At 38.9% G+C, this 17,056-nt stretch overlaps 2 protein-coding genes across 2 annotated transcripts in view; both read left to right on the forward strand.

The window, feature by feature from the left end:
• The first annotated feature begins 1,974 nt into the window (after nucleotides 1–1,974).
• The window catches only part of LOC131221546 (cysteine-rich receptor-like protein kinase 44), an 83,818-nt gene continuing 68,736 nt past the window's right edge, over nucleotides 1,975–17,056 (forward strand). Inside the window, exon 1 of the mRNA XM_058216825.1 lies at nucleotides 1,975–2,756. Coding sequence (XP_058072808.1) covers nucleotides 2,600–2,756 — 157 coding nt within the window. The 5' untranslated portion in view covers nucleotides 1,975–2,599. The remainder of the gene's footprint in view (nucleotides 2,757–17,056) is intronic.
• LOC131221681 (cysteine-rich receptor-like protein kinase 10) overlaps nucleotides 5,435–17,056 on the forward strand; it is a 37,533-nt gene continuing 25,911 nt past the window's right edge. The window contains exons 1-7 of the mRNA XM_058216982.1: nucleotides 5,435–5,628; nucleotides 6,719–6,861; nucleotides 6,942–7,152; nucleotides 9,598–9,835; nucleotides 10,592–10,742; nucleotides 10,835–11,123; nucleotides 14,695–14,795. Of these exons, the coding sequence (XP_058072965.1) occupies nucleotides 5,598–5,628; nucleotides 6,719–6,861; nucleotides 6,942–7,152; nucleotides 9,598–9,835; nucleotides 10,592–10,742; nucleotides 10,835–11,123; nucleotides 14,695–14,795 (1,164 nt within the window). The 5' untranslated portion in view covers nucleotides 5,435–5,597. The remainder of the gene's footprint in view (nucleotides 5,629–6,718; nucleotides 6,862–6,941; nucleotides 7,153–9,597; nucleotides 9,836–10,591; nucleotides 10,743–10,834; nucleotides 11,124–14,694; nucleotides 14,796–17,056) is intronic.

Below are 17,056 nucleotides of genomic sequence, written 5' to 3' on the forward strand. Positions count from 1 at the left end.
GTGTGCTACTGTCACAAATGACCCAAACAGTCTCAGTTTGGCAACTGACCCCAACTGTGGGTCCCATCATGATGTTTGTGTTTTATCCACACTATCCATCCATTTTCCTATCTTATTTTAGGACATGAACCCAAAAATAAAGAAGATTAAAATCGCAGGTGCACCCTACCACAGGAAAACATTGTTGATTGAACATCCACCACTAAAAACTTCTTAGAACCCACTAAACTATTTATATACCATCCAACCCGTGTATAAGGTCATATAGACCTAGCTGACAGGAAAATACAAATACCATCATGATCCAAAACTTTTGTAGGTCAGAAAGTTTTCAATAGAAAATATTTAATTCTTACGGTTTTATGTGCTATAGTCTAGCTGATATTTGGGTTTGCCTTATTTTTTCTAATCTCATGCCCTAAATTCAACTGGCAAAAATGGATATGGCCACATTAATAAAAATATAAATTATACATCATGGTGAAGCCAACAGAGGTTTGACACCAACTAGCTGGGTAGCATTGGGGTGACTAACCAGACTACCTTGGAAACATGCATTTGTCGGTGATCATCTCTAACAGCAGTCTGTCATCATAAAATCCCATCTTGTCATGGCAATCCGCATCCTCTATTGCTACTGAAAAATTCCCACCATGTGGTAGCACTATGCGTCCTCTTTCAATGACTACAAGCGCGTGAAGGTTGAAGGGACAAATATAGGGTACTGCTTGCATGTCCTTTGCTCGGCACACGCAATAATCCTTGAGGAGCCATAGTGATGTATGGGTTTTATCCCTCATGATTTATTCATTTTTCTATATCATTTTAGGTTATAGGCTTAAAATTGAGGCAAATCCAATCACTCAAGTGGACTATTTAACGGGGAATAAATGCCTAAATATTGAAAATTTCTGAGGGCACAAAAGTTTTGTATTAGTAGATATTAGTGTTTTCCCTTCTTCCACCATGATGTTTATTTGCCGTGTAACTTGTTAATAAGCTGACGTACACTTGGGTCTGCTTCAGCACGGGCATTATTATCCACTGCTTCTTACGGTATGACTCAGTTTTACCTTGGGTCTGCCTCATTTTTAGGATTATTAGCATGGAAAAATGCATGGACGGTATGGATATAACCCATGCAATACAGTGGCCCCGCAGAGCCCTTGCTTCTGACAACCTTGGAACAGGCGGGGGTAGCACCCAATTCGCGTCCGGACAAAAGGGGACGCGTTTGATTGGAAAAAGAAAAAGAAGAAGAAAAAAGACGGTCGTTTTAGCATCAAAAGAAGAAAAGAAGTGCCAGTCCCACACGCAATTTCAAGAAGTTGACCAATCTGAGATGAAGCAATCTATACGCTCAACTACATGTAACCGTTCGTGGTTACCTATCCGACCAGAAGATAATCCAAACCGTCCATTAAGAGGTTCTATCGTGCTAGCTGACAGGCCCAAAAATCAAGTCCCAAGTAACAAAGTTAACCCCATTTGAAAAAAAAAAAAAAACTGAACGGTAAAGATGAACGAATTTGGTCTCATTTCCAAAAAATCATTCGTTGGATTTATCTCTTTCAAATGGAAGTTCGAATAAGAACTATCAAAGATACACGTTCAAAAGGCAAAAGTCTATTAATCAGAGATTATAAATATTCAATGAGAACTGTCATTGTGACATATAGGCCATCTATATCATGCCCTTATAAGTTGGACGATCCAGATTCACTAGAGCTGCAACAAACCATGACTGGTTCATTGCGCTCAGCGACCTGAGCGACCTGAAAACCTCCATGTTTCTTATAATGCTCCTAACATTCCTGGAAACCTCCATGTTTGTTATAAAGCTCCTAACATTCCTGGAAACCTCCATGTTTGTTATAAAGCTCCTAACATTCCCCACTTCTCAAGACTCTTCTCTCCAAAATGCATTTCCTTGTATCAAAAACCATCCATGTACTTCTTCTTTCATCCCTACTACTTCTTTCCCAAGATCCAATCTCAGCCGAGGATCCAATCTTCACAGTCTGTCCACCGGAAACTTCAAATTACACTTCCGGGAGCCAATTTGAAACAAATCTCAACCGTCTACTCCGATTGTTATCTCCAGATGGGTCCATCAATCTCAACGGCTACTATAATTACACCTCCGGCAAAGACTCCAACATAGTCTACGGCTACTCTCAGTGCATGTCTGGCGCAACTGAAGAAGAATGCAATGCATGCCTCAAGAATTCAACAGTTGAGATCGTCAGACGGTGTTCCAACAGAATGGAAGCTGTCATCCGATACTACAACTGCATCTTACGTTATTCCTACCGTCCGTTCTTCTCCGTAGCCAACACTACCATTAGGATAGAGCTTATCTTACTTCAGGATGCCGCCAACACAACCTTTTTTAATGAGCAATTAGGAAGTCTGATGAGAGGTCTGACATCCAAGGCCGCTTCAAAGCAGTCCAAATTCGCAACTGGGAACATCTATCTGAATGTCTTCCAGAAAATATATGGTCTCGCCCAGTGCACTAGAGACTTATCGGCTGGCAATTGCATTTCATGTCTGGATGTGATGGTCGGCAGGATTCCACAATGTTGTGACAAAAAAAATGGGAGGGAATATCTATAGTGTCAGTTGTAACGTAAGGTATGATCCATATCTTTTCTTCGATGGTTCGTTAGAGACATCTCTGCCACCGGTGACATCTCCGCCACTGCCGATTTCTGTTCCTCTGCCTCCTTCACAGCCTGCCGGCGAAGTGGATAGTAAGTCTACTGATAACTTACATCATCATCTACTTTCATAGTTTTCAATATAGTGCTATTTGTACGGTTACAAGATCGGCGTTTAAAATCTCTGAAATCTCACCTCGATTTGACTAGCTGAGTCGACTCACTATTTTCAAATTTTCAAGATTCATGACAAGCACACCTGCTAACATGGAATACGTATGAAAGATCATACATATCCATCAGGTGGGCGTCTTTGTTGAAGGCATTGGAAATTGAACGCGGGTTAGCCACAGACAGGTTGAGTAACGAGACTCGCTACTGAAGTGACGTCACTAAGTTCTCTAGCCTGACCATGATGTATGTTTTGTATGCACAGCATCCATCCATTTGGAGAGATCAGGGCATGATTCAAAGAATCAGTCATATCCAAAGCATCATTATTACACGTGGGAGGACTTGTCGCCTCTTTAGGCTTTTTTTTTTTTTTTTTTTGGGATAAGATTAAATCCATGCTATTTTTTTGTAATACAGTGGTAAATTTAAATTGAATAGATATACCCACCATCATTTGAAACTATTCAGAATAACACGTGTTATATCCAGACTGTTTATCTATTTTGTAACCTCATTTTATGGCATATGCCTAAAGATGAGGCAGATCCAAAACTTATGTGGCCCAAAAGAAGTTTTCAACGGTGGGTATTCAATCCCCACTGCTTTTTATGGTGGGGTCCACTCGAGCTTTAGATCTACCTAATTTTTTTGCCCATGCTCTAAAATGATCTCGAAAAATGGGTGGACGATGTGGATATAGCTCACACATCATGGTGGGACCTACACAACTTGCTAACATTGAGTGGAATTGACACGAGACCTAATGCAATTCCATCTAATCTAATTCCAAGCTTTTCCATTCTTCCCGGACATCGAGTAAAATTGGGACGAGACCAAATGCAATTCCATCCCACGTAATCCCATATAATACCATGCGTCAAACGCCCTAAGGGGGTTCGTAATCCACGTTGAGAACTTAGATTACACCTAAAATTATTTCAATAGTTGCATGTGTAACATGTGCGTCACTATATACTATCATTCTATTAGGTACATGGCCCACTAATGAAGATCAACACCGTCTAAAACATTGTCCACGTAAATCAGCACCATCCAACATTGTCCATTTAAATCAATGATTAAAAATCGCTAGTTAGTCACTTAGACTTGATCTTGTGCTTGTGGCCCATCCAAAACTTAGAATTTCATCATTTTTGCGCAAAGCATATATTTTAGCGGCCTTATCACAACCATTGTGTCAAAAATTACATATCTCACTAATTAGAGATATTAAAGTTATTTAGTAATTAAATTCAAACCCTTGAAAATATATCATGGATATGTACTTTTGGATTAAAGTTGATTCACACTCTGGGTGCCAAACACACGAGGAGGATTGCAAATTCAAAGGGTTTCTGACCCAAAGGGATCCAAATCCAGCTCCCAAACAGGCCATTAAAATGATTTCTCCAAATAGATTGACGGTATGGATACAATCCATACATGATGGTAGGGCGCACAAAACTTGGTGACGTCATGACTCGCTACTCAACCTGTAAGTAGCTAATCCGCGTCCCTGGAAATTCCACTGCCATTGCTTTTTTTGGTCATCATTTCCAATGACTTCACCTAACAAATAGACAGACGCGGATTTCTTGCAAAATGCTTTCCCAGGAAGTTCATGCTGGAACCTAGGTGGGACCTATGGTGATGTTTGTGAGAAATCCACCCCACGTTTTGTGAGCTCATTTAGAACACGGCCAAAAATGACCCGGATCCAATACTCAAGTGGCCCAAAAACCTGAATATTGAACTTACGCAGTTAAAATATTTGAGGTGCCACAGAAGTTTTGAAACAGGATAATATTTGGGTTTTCAGTTCATCACAGTAGGAATGACATTATGAACCGTATGGATGGCATGTAAACATCACTGTGGACCCATAGAAGTTTCAAGGCTAAGAATTTCCCAACCCACCTTTTCCTTTAGGGCGGCCGACTTAAGTGTTGGATCCTGTTCACTTTTGGACTCAAGTCTTAAAATGAGCTCAAAAAACGGATGGACAGAGTGGATGTCTCACAAACATTAAGGTGGACCCCACCTTAGTTTCCACTGCAGGAACTTCATGCTTAAGGATTTAGCAGGAAATCGGCGGAAGTCTGCACTGGAAAACTTATGTGGGCGTTCTTTGATGTTTGTGAGAAATTTACCTCGTCCATCCATTTTGTGAGATCATTTTAGTTTTGGTTTGATGAATTACTAACAAGTTGGATGGTTTGCTTTTAGTTAATATATGCCATGGTTAAAATTTATGACCGACTGATTATCAACCATCAAAAAAAAAAAAAACCCATCAAACTCAATCATATGACTCCGAATTAAATAAATGGGCCAGGTGATCAAAAGCGTTGAAGCGATGGGAATCACAATGGATGGGTGGATGGATACTACACCAAAAGTCCCAGGGCAACATTGGTATGAGAGCAATTGGCCTATTTTCATCGAGCACCTTGTGACTTGGAAATCTTATATTTATCATTCTCATTTCATATGAATGGCCATGTTCCGTGGCTCCCGACTTTAATATTGGGAACTTTTATTGCAGGCGCCATGCGGACCACCATACTTACACACTGAAAATCATTAATTTTAAGCAATTCAAATATGTTAATTAGTGGCTCATCCAAGACTACTTTTAAATGAAAGTAAATTCATGTTGATGCAGGAGGTAAGAAGAATGAATTGAAAACCGTTATTATTATCGTTGTGGCTGTGGTAATTTCTTTAGTTATTATCAGCACCATTTGCACTTGTTTATGGATGAGGAGGAAGGCATTGAGAAGAAAACCAGGTAAAATAACATTCCAACTAAGTATGTTTTGCACTAAGTACAATTCATCCCTCTGTCTTTTTTCTTTTTTCTTTTTTGCTTTCTTTTTCTTATTATTTCCTCTTGTGGGCTGGTCCAATTACAAGAAGAACAATTGAATGACAAACCCTGATCTCCCCCTATAGTAAAGAAATGGCCATACTTGGGGGCAAAAAGTGATCTGAGCCATGCTGGAGTCCTGTCCGTTTATTTTTTGGGCCTTCAACTGATGTCAAACTTAGAATATGAAGGCTATAATTTGGATGGATCCATGCTATGGTTGGGCCTAGAAAGAATTTGTACATCTGTGGTATGGCCTGGTCTTTTATCCGCATGAATAGAAATCAGGCCATGTCTAGTTTTCTTCCTAAAATCAAGGCCCAGGCAAGGAGACCTAATCATTCCTTCCACAGGCAAGAAAGGAAACTATAATGGGCTGCCTGGACCATTTACAATCTCAACAACATGATGACTGGATTTGTAATATATTTTAAATAAAGTGGTTTTGTTTGGAAAGGAATTTTGTGTCCAAACTGACACTTAAATAGAGTTCCTTTTCCTCAAATCTTGTGAAACTATATAGATATGATGTTATAACCCTTGCTGAAAAGCCAAGTCCATGCACACTGATCCATTGATCTCGGCTCAGCCTCTTAGCTAAGCTTGAGTGCATGTGCAAGCTGCAATATCATGTAGGTATATTCACAAGATAATAGATAGAGAAACTCTATATATGCCTCACTTTTTTCCCTTGTCATATTCAACATTGGATGAAACTTTTGCTAAGAAAAGCCAAAAAGAAAACAGAACACAAATATCCTCATGAAACAAAACCATTTTATTTCATTAAAAAAAAAATTGAAAAAACCATTTTATTTTTTGAATTCGCAAACATTACATAAATTGGTGGGATACTAAATTCCTTAAGTAGTCAAAATATAAATACGACCCAGCCTGCCCATTGTTTTTGGGGGCCTAATAATGATGCCCCGTAGGCCAATGAGCAAACCCTGCACCAGTATTATTTTGTAAAAGGAAATTCTTCCTAATCTTTTTTCAAATTTTATGTTAGTTTTAGAAGTTCAAGATTGGAAGGAGAACTCGATTACAGCACCGGAATCACTATTATTTGATTTGGACACACCTAAGGCGGCAACGGGTAATTTTTCAGATGCAAATAAACTCGGACAAGGTGGTTTCGGTCCTGTTTATAAGGTAGATAATTAGTGTAACTTGTTGACCCATTTCTGCTCTAGCTTAAACAGTCCTGATTCTAATAATGTAAATTTATACAGGGAGAGCTATCTGATGGAAGGGAAATAGCAGTGAAAAGGCTTTCAAGAGCATCAGTGCAAGGAATAGAGGAGCTGAAAAATGTGGTTGCGTTGGTTGCAAAACTCCAGCACAGGAACCTAGTGAGGTTGTGGGGTTGCTGTATGGAACAGCAAGAGAAGCTGCTCGTGTATGAATATGTGCCTAACACAGGCCTTGACACCTTTCTATTTGGTATGGGCCCTTATCTCAGATATTAGTCTTTCATTATGTTTCCATTATATAGTTATGGTTGATGATGATGGGCCAGGTACAGGCTTGCCAGGCCGGTCCATTTACTGAACTGGTCTACGGGCAGGGCCCCAGCCAAGGATGTTCACTTACCAGTCTTGACATTATGCCCAAGCCCCACTCATTACTACAGGCTTGGGTCTTGGTTCTTGTGTTCTAAAAGTTTTAAAACCTGGGCACTAGTTTGGCCCGTTCATTAATTAGTTCTGAAAATCGGCCCAAGAGAAAAGCCCAAAATGGCTCATAAAAGTTCGTGGGAAGCCCACTAAGAGAGGGCTGGATTGGCCTTGGGTTGCATCTTTTTTTTTTTTTTTTTGGTTGGAGGTTTCCTTCATTCTATTTAGAGATGGGATCTAGGTCTAAGTTGTAGGTTCTGCCTTCAGCTTGGCAGGTATACATTTTGTTTCATTTAATATAGTTATAGGTGGTGTTTTCTTACCTTTCCTTGAAATAATAATAATAATGATAAGTAAATAAGAAGATGAAGAATAAGCCTGGCATGTTACCAACCCTACGTACATGTAGTCCCATATTTTTCTAACGAACTAGTGTATGCATCAACCAAGTGAAAATTTTAGTCTGGTAAATAGACAATGGTTTCAACGTTGTAAATAAGGTTAAATATCGTAACGATGTGCATGATTTTTTTGCTGAGAGAGAGAGAGAGAGAGAGAGAGAGAGAGAGAGAGACCTCTTCTTCAGAGAAGAAAAAAAGAGTGAAAATTTCAGTATCATTTTCTTTACATGAATACATGTCAATTATAAAAAATAAAAAAGAAAAGAAAAAAAGAAAAAAAAAAAGAATACATGTCAATTTCTTCCTTATAAATATCATTTGTTTGTTTTTTTTTTTTTTTTTGTTTTTGGAAAGACGAAAATATTATTAGGCCTGAACAGCCGAAAAGAGAACTATGCAAAGGGAAAAAGAAAAAAAGAGGAAAAGAAGAAAGGAGAAAAGAGGAAGAGAAACAGGCCAAATTAAGCTCTCTATACAGGCAAAGCATCTAGCCACACAAAACACTCAAGGGGCCAAATCCCTTGTCAACACCAAAATCCTCCTAGAGTTGAAACCTTGAGTAGAAATCTCGTTCCGGAAACATCTATTGTTCCTTTCTAACTAAACAACCCATGTCACCCTTAGAAAGGCCACCTTCCACCTTTTACGAAAGCTGTCTATACCACCAAAGACCCAAGCACGATAAAGATGCCCAATCGTGCTTTGCATCACCTAAGAAACCAAGGCCAACTTAAGAATGCAAGACCAGACAAAGGAAGAGAAGGGACAATGCTACAGCAAGTGGACCCAATTTCTTCGGCCTTCAAGCAATGAGGACAGGCATTAGGGATGAACTTTCCCCTTTTTACGACGATTATTTATGACTCCCCACAGCCAGGCAAAGGCTGCTACTTTCAGAGGAGCACTAAAGCTCCAAATCTTCGACGTATGGCTTTCTTCTACTCTCTGGCCTTCTCCGGTAAAAATCGAAAACAGTATTTAGTTGAAAAGGTCCCCGATTTCAACAGACTCCACACCATAGAGATCCTTGAGATAGATGGAAACCGTGAAGAAGAGACCGGAGAAGAAAAGGATCATTGGAATCTTCCTCAGACAGACCTCTACTGCAAGGGGAGCCTTGACACCAGACATATATCAAAACAGTGCGCTACCAAGATGCTTGGGACAGGGCTGAGGTCTGCCAGCCTTAGGAAAGACCTACGCGAGGGGAGTCATCACACGAAACATTATCCCAAAATCTTACTCTAGTCCCCTTTCCAACAGAAAACCTAATGGCAGAAAAAATAAGGAAGGCCACCGCTGCCACAGACTTCCAAATGAAAGAAACTCTATAAAGGGAAGCTCTATAGGGTATTGTTGGGGTGGACCCCACCATACAACCAGACTCACATGCTAACCCAATGTGTTGGACACTGGAGTCTTGTAAGAGGTGGACCCCACCATATCACCTGGCAAAAAAAAATAAAAATCATGCTGATCACTCATAACTGGGCCACACAGGTAGACAATTAACGCGTCTGACTAAATACCCCTTCCTCAAAGTTAAAATAAATAAATAAATGAAAAGACCTGACTTTTTATGGCCGGGTGATCTTTTTGGTGATCCCACTCTTTGCAAGGCTCCATTAATGTTCGTTGCACACTGGTACATGAGATAGGTGTGTATATATATATATATATATATATATATATATATATATATATATATATATATATATATTCTTTTATTTAGGTTCCAATGTTTTTTTTTCCTGGCTTGTGCTTGGGAAACAACCATGCTAAACCAGCTTCAATAGACTAATATTTCTGTTAATTTGATTACAGTTACATCGTTATTCTACAATTCATACATGTTTTATTGGACTGGTCAGATCCGATCAAACGTGTACAATTAGACTGGGCCAGACGATACAAGATCATCAGCGGGATTGCTCGAGGCCTTCTGTATCTTCACGAAGATTCCCGACTCAGGATTATTCACCGGGATTTGAAAGCCAGCAATATCTTGTTGGATGGAAACATGACTCCTAAAATCGCAGACTTCGGTATGGCAAAGATTTTCAGTTCAGACCAAACCCAAGGCAATACAAGCCACATCGCTGGGACATAGTAAGCCTTGACATCCAATACCACTCTTATTTTAGATCTCCTAATTCACATATGATGGGTCCCTCTTATCATCTGTGTGGGGTCCACAGTGATTTGGCTCCTAGATGTGCATTTGTGATCTGTGTGGGCTCCACCATGATGTAGCACCTAGATGTGCATTTGTCTGTGTGGGATCGACCTTGATGTAGCGCCTAGATCACCTCTGTCAATAAGGTGCTCCCCTTCATGTTCATACCGCATCACAAAAATGAAATCCATACAAAACACAGGTGGGTCAAACTACTGCTCAAACAGACAGGATGGGGACCGTTATCTTGTAAACTTAATTTCTGATTGCGTGTTGGTTCTACCGTGCTTTTTACATCCCTTCCAATCAATTCAGGAGATGTTCCCCATCTGGATGAGTGGACAGCCCAATATACAAGCCTCTCTAAAATATAGATGGGCCACACCACTTGATTTTAGAGTTTCACGCACAATGTGACATGGTGAGACCCACCTGAGTTTTCAGCCAGTCTGATTTGCAGGCTCAAAGGAAGACTTGGCTGAAGTTTTGTATCTGTCCACCTGTTTCTAATACCATTGCCCAGCTGATGAGTCCAACATCTTCATTCTTCAGCGATAACATCTTGGTGGATTGGATATTGTACCTGCCTTCCATGCTGAGACCTGGCAGCATGTAGATGTTATACCAACAGCACTTTAGAACTTGAAAATGTGCACCTAAACATCCTTCCATTTGTTAATGGCATGCAGCGGATACATGGCACCGGAATATGCAATGCACGGCCAGTTTTCGACTAAATCAGATGTATTTAGCTTCGGTGTTTTAGTTCTAGAGATTGTAATTGGTCGAAAGAACAGCCCTTTCCATGATGCTGGACGCACAACAGACCTTCTAAGCTATGTAAGTATGAGGTTGTAAGATATAATTTCCAATCAATAATGTAATTACAAATCTGAAGCCGAATATTTACCATCTTGATGAGTCATTGGCAGGCATGGGAATATTGGACCAAAGGAGCAGCACTGGATATGATGGACCAAACACTTTCGGAACAATGCTCTATATGTGAGGTGTTTAGATGCATTCAAATGGGATTACTATGCGTGCAAGAAGATCCGACCGAAGGTCCCACCATGTCATCGGTTGTTCTGATGCTCAGTAGCCAATCTATGACCCTCCCAGCTCCATCACCACCGGCATTTTTAGTTGGGAGTAAGATGAACTCAGGTTTGATTTCAAGAGCTTCTAATTCAACCACAGGCGGGTCGGACCAGTATAACCGTAATTGACACCGTGTTCTATAAATGTCGGTTACAGCTATTAGACTATGGCTTTGATAGGGATAATAGACCTATGGTCTAACTGAAAGTCTGACCTTTGATAGAGTGGAATGGCTGATAGAGTGGAATGGCTGAGTAAGTTTTATGTATCTGATCCCCGATGATGAGGGATAATAAAGTGCTCACATAAAACCATATTTTTGTAAGACAATGATTCGTTACTCCTTTTCTGTTTGATAAGACAGACAAATACTTAATTAAAATTCTCATGATGTATGCCAATTAATGCAACCCAGCTGGGTGCAGTAACTCAACATCATACATGCAGCAACCTGGCACATGTGTGTAAAGCCCAAATTTCTGAGAAGTCTAGCCACGTAGATGACCTTGCATGTTGAGAAACTTAGGTCAACTTGAGGTTGGATAGACATATATCAAAGCAATGAACAACTAAGATAAATTAAAGACACACATGCGGGCAATCTTACGTCCAATTCAGATTGTTTCACAGCAGGACTCACCATACTGGCCATTTTGATCCTGCGCCTTTGTGCAATGCTTACATGGGTAAGAAGTCAATGTAGCATTGGTTGTTGATATATGTGTAAAACTATAATGCGGAATTAAAGAGAATTATTCTATGCACTGAGTATGAAGATCAAACAATCTAAATAAAGGTATACTTGATTGATAAGTCAACATCAAACAAGTAAAATAAAGACTTGATTGAGAAGTCACGGTAGAATGGATCACCATGATTTTTCACATCATACACTGGAATTAAAGAGGATTATTCTATGCATCGAACATGAAGATCAAACAATCTAAATAAAGGTGTACTTGATTGATAAGTCAACATCAAACAAGTAAAATAAAGACTTGCTTGCTGGAGAAGTCACTGTAGAATGGATCACCATGATTTTTCACATCATACACTTGGAGAAGCACAGGATGGGACAAAAAGGATTAAAAAACATGTAGGCTTATGTTCCCAACTATGTTTATATAGTTATTGAGGGGGATGAGTTTCAAAACTCACGGAAACTCTTCTTAAGGCTCCACAAGAATTTTGCATTCCTAGTCCAAATAGGATAAAGTGCATATAACACAGTAGTGCACTATCCATACTCAAATTTAGACTAATCACAACTTTAGTAGTCCACCAGTATGCCCAATCATGATATTCAACCCTTAGGGAAATCTAGACGTTTGATCAATTAGAGTTTTTACATTCACTCACTTGAGTAACATAGATCATTGTCAAGGTTTAATTTCAAAAACATTTTTGAAAAATAATTTAATTTTGAGAAGAAAAAAACACCTAAATGGTTCACCAATGAAATTGTTCGATAATACATGCAACACTACTACAATTTTTTATTTTATTTTTGAAATATACTCTCACACTATAATCTGGTTCGTTGAAACTACTAGTATTGAATCGCGATAGCTGCAACATTTAATGTCAATCGATATGCTTAGACCTTGATGAGTGTTTGTTGTTGCTTGAGAAGGAAATAATAGCTGAGTTGTCACAAAAGATTCTTAATGATTTCGGGATATGCTCCATTACCTGTAAACCTAAGAAAAAATGTTACAACCATAGTGCATGATTTGATGCCTCATGATAAGAAATAAACTCAGCTTCTATCGTGGATGAGTTTGTCATTGACTGTTTGACACTTTTCCAAGACACAAGCCCACCAACCATTATAAAGATGTAGCCTGAGGTAAACATATTTATATCAACGCAGTCAGCAAAATCTGCATCGGCATATCCAACCTAGTCCAAATGGTCAAACTTTCTAAATGTAGGTCTAAAGTCCTCTATCTATTTCAGGTAGCATAACATCTTTGTAGATATCAAATGTTGTATCTTTGGATTGGAGAGGTACATACCCAACATTCTAACTACAAAAGCAATATTCGATCATGTATAGACCTGAGCATACATGATACTTCTTAATATTGGCACATATATAAAATTTTTCATATAATTCTTTTTTGAATCATTTTAAGACACTGGAACTGGCCAAGTTTATCACCCTTTACAATTGAAGATTGTCAAAGAGCACAATTATGACACCTTTTGAGTACCTTATTAATATCGGCCATCTATAATAGGCTAAGCATGCAATCTACATGACTTATCTCAGCGTATCTCAATGTCAATGACACAGGAAGCATCACCAAGATGCTTCATCTCAAGTCTTTAGGACATGAATTTTTTAGTATCACACATCATCCTTATGTCCCTACTTGCCAAGAGCTTCTCCCCCATTCATTTATCTTGGTGTTCCTCTATGCAATGGAAGAGCTACGTGTTCACTCTTCTAACCTTTGCTAGACAAAATTACAAGCAAGATTCAAGGCTGGTAGAGCCACTTTCTGAGTATGGCTAGGAGAACTATTCTAATCAAGCATAACCTCTGCAGCATTTCAATCCATACACTAGCAGCGATAGAATTGACAAAGGGCTGTGTTGATAGCATAGAAAGGAGATTTGCAGATTTCTTATGGGGCTGGTCTAAGGTGAAAAAAGAAACACCACTGGGTGGGCTGGAAGAAGGAATCGTCCCCTAGAGAGGAAGGCGGGCTTGGCATTCCCTCTCTCTGCTCAGTCATGAAGGCTATGAGGATGAAAATGGCCTGGTCACTCCTTTAATCACAAGACAAGAGCATATGATGTGGCTTCATGAGATCGAATTACGGTCTCGACTCATCCTCTCCTTCCATCCTTCCCATCCGGTCTTCAGAGTCTAAGTGTTGGAAAGAGGCGAAAAAATTATTTCCCTCAATCCTAAATAACTTTCAAATCCTACTGGGAGATGGCATAAGTAATTTCTGGGACGTCAACTGGTCTGGACTTGGGCCACTCCGCACTTGGCCTGTGGGTGAGATTCCCCTCGATCAAACCAACCTCTCAGTTAACAGATTCGTGGGTCTCACAATCTTGCTTCCTGTAGCGTAATGGCCCTCCATCCTCCCAGCCTCAGTCCACCAACACGTTCTGCATGAGGGAATTATGACAACTTTGGGGACGATTGCCCCATCTAGACCAGCAAGCCTTCAGGTAGATTCTCCACCAAGTCTGTTAGTAAAACCATTCGAACTTCGGGCTCTAGGAGATCGTGGTGAAATGAGTTTGGTTTAACAAAATTTTTCTTTGCTTACATGGAGGATTCAAATTGGAGCAATCCCGGTGGACATGTGTATAAAAAAAGGGGTAAGCCTCGCATCGTGCTGTCTCTACTGCCCCATTGATGACTCCCACCAGGAGGAGTCCCTGGACCACCTCTTCTTGTCATGTAGTCTCGCAACAGCCTTGTGGGCCCATTTCTCCACCCTCCTCTCAGTATCACTCTTTCCAGAGCAACTAGCCTCGGCTTGTGCATCCCAATGGTGGGCCTTGGCAGTGGAGACTTCTTACATTGGAATTCTAAGGAGCCTAGCTCCCTCCCTTATCTTTTAGGAAATCTGGACCACTAGAAATAATATAAAATTTGAGAATGCCTTCATTTCAGTGTACCAGTCTATTTACAGGGTAAAGACTTGGTTCTCCTGCATTGCAGTGGCCTTCTCATTGCCCCCTTCCCTCGATCGAGCCTCTTCTGATGTGATTAGGGACCTCCAGATACAACTACCTTCAGAAAGAATCCCCATACTCTCGATAGTAAAATGGAAGAGGCCCAATGAAGGTTAGGTTAAACTTAATGTTGATGGAACATCTCGTGGGAATCTGGGGCCCTCCGGAAATGGAGGCATATGTATTGATGTAAGAGGCACTCTCATATTTGCTTTTTCCAGAGGCTATGGTGTGGGATCTAACTTCTAAGTGGAGGCAAAAGCGGTGGTGGATAGGTTTAGCCTTTATGTTGATCAGGGTTGCTTTAGAGTGATGGTAGAGAGTGACTTAGGGGCGATAGTTGATATGTTCTTGAAGTCAGATAAAGCCTAGTGGAAGGCATTTTATTGGAAAAGGCACTATGAAGACCTAAAGAACATAGTCAACATATCCATCACCCATACCCCTAGAGAGGCCAATAGAGTGGCAGATAGTTTAGCTTGCCTTGGCCGTCCGAACAACAAAATAGGGTCTTTACAGACCCCTCTCTTCTTCCCCCCCATAACTAGAGGAGACCTTGTTCTAGACAGAACAGGCCTTGGTGCTGTTAAAATCACTCTAACCCCGGGCCACACTTCTTAGTTGTATTTCTTACTTTCTTTTTGGCTTTCTTTTCTTTCTTTTTGAGGGTCATGATAGGCCCTTCTCCTCTTTTTGTTAGGTGGGTAGCTCGAATATTCTTGTAATGTTGCCATATAGTTCCCTCATCAATAAACTCTTTTTTGAAAAATAAAAAATAAAAATGTCCCTGCTTGCGAATAAAATGTCATATAAAACTAAAATGATGAAATTGCTCCCACTAATTTTAACTTAGACACACTCATTTATAGTATTTTAAAAAAATAATATCAGGAAATAACTTTAAGAAACTTTAGGTACTACTGTTGTGACACTGATTTCGACCCATAGATAAATTTCTTGAGTTTGCATAAAATATGTTCTTAGCCATTGGCCGCGAAACCTTCAGGTTGCAATCTCTCTCTCTCTCTCTCTCTCTCTCTCTCTCTCTCTCTCTCTATATATATATATATATATATATATATATATATATATATATATATATTATTCACCACCATGGTTAGATCTAATGAATTTACTTATCTTTTCAAATTGATTTTCAACTTTAGTTTTATAAATTTTAAGCACTTTCAAAGCATTTAAATTTTCATTTATAATAGAAAAGTACTTAAAATTAAAATAGTCATCTATAAAACTAATAAATTATTTGTATTAACTCGAAGATGCTTTAGGAAATGGATCACTGATGTTTGTATGTATCACTTCTAACAGTCATACACTCTTAGTTATACATTTTTTCCTAATTCCAGTCTTTTTACCCTAAATACAATCGATAGATACTTTATAGTCAGAGAAATAAAAAAAATGAAAAATTCCTTCCTGCACTAGTCTTTCTAATCACTCATGAGACATATGGCCTAATCGTCTGTACAACAATAAGGAGGAATTTTCATATTCTAGTCTTCACTTATATCCTACTTTATTTCGATTCTGAGGTTCACATTATAGATGTGTGATGCATTTAAGTCCAATTGATAAAAGTTATTAACCATAGTGTCATTACCAACCACATTTGAACTGTAATAGATACTGATTTTTTCATTCTTAAATTTGGACATAAAACTAGATATGTCTAAATGAGAAATTGAGACTAAACTACACCTTATGGAAGGAACAATATATATATATATATATATATATATATATATATATATATATATATATATATATATATATATATATATATATATATATATATATATATATATGGGATCCAACATATGACCTGACTCTAACCTAATCCTCTAAACTCAAACGGCCTCTATGTCAACTTTAACATCATTGCCAACATATATTTATCACTTCATATTAGTTGGTGGCTACCACTGTACATACTTTGCATGACATTACCCATGCAAATAGTTATTTCATGATCTATTGACTAGGAATCTTATTACACATTGATCAAATTGTACTTAAAAGAGACTAGGCCATGATCTTTACCCTTCTCTATGAGCTACTACTTCAACTTAATATAGTTTATCTTTTGATGGCTTGGCTTCTTGTAAAAGAAGTAGTTATTCTTCTTAGCCTGCTTATTGTTCAACTGATCTTTAGATTTATTATGAGCCATATAACGTAATGATCCCTTTTTATAATCATATTTTCTTCTTCTTTTCCCATCATGTCCATGTCCTAAGGTTATTAGATGAGCACCATGAGCTTTATCCTAATTACCAAAATTTTCATCTTTTATTAGGATAAGATCATTTGTCATGTTCCCTAGGACT

The sequence above is a fragment of the Magnolia sinica genome, chromosome 12 (assembly GCF_029962835.1).
Source record: "Magnolia sinica isolate HGM2019 chromosome 12, MsV1, whole genome shotgun sequence".
In the NCBI taxonomy this organism is placed as follows: domain Eukaryota; kingdom Viridiplantae; phylum Streptophyta; class Magnoliopsida; order Magnoliales; family Magnoliaceae; genus Magnolia; species Magnolia sinica.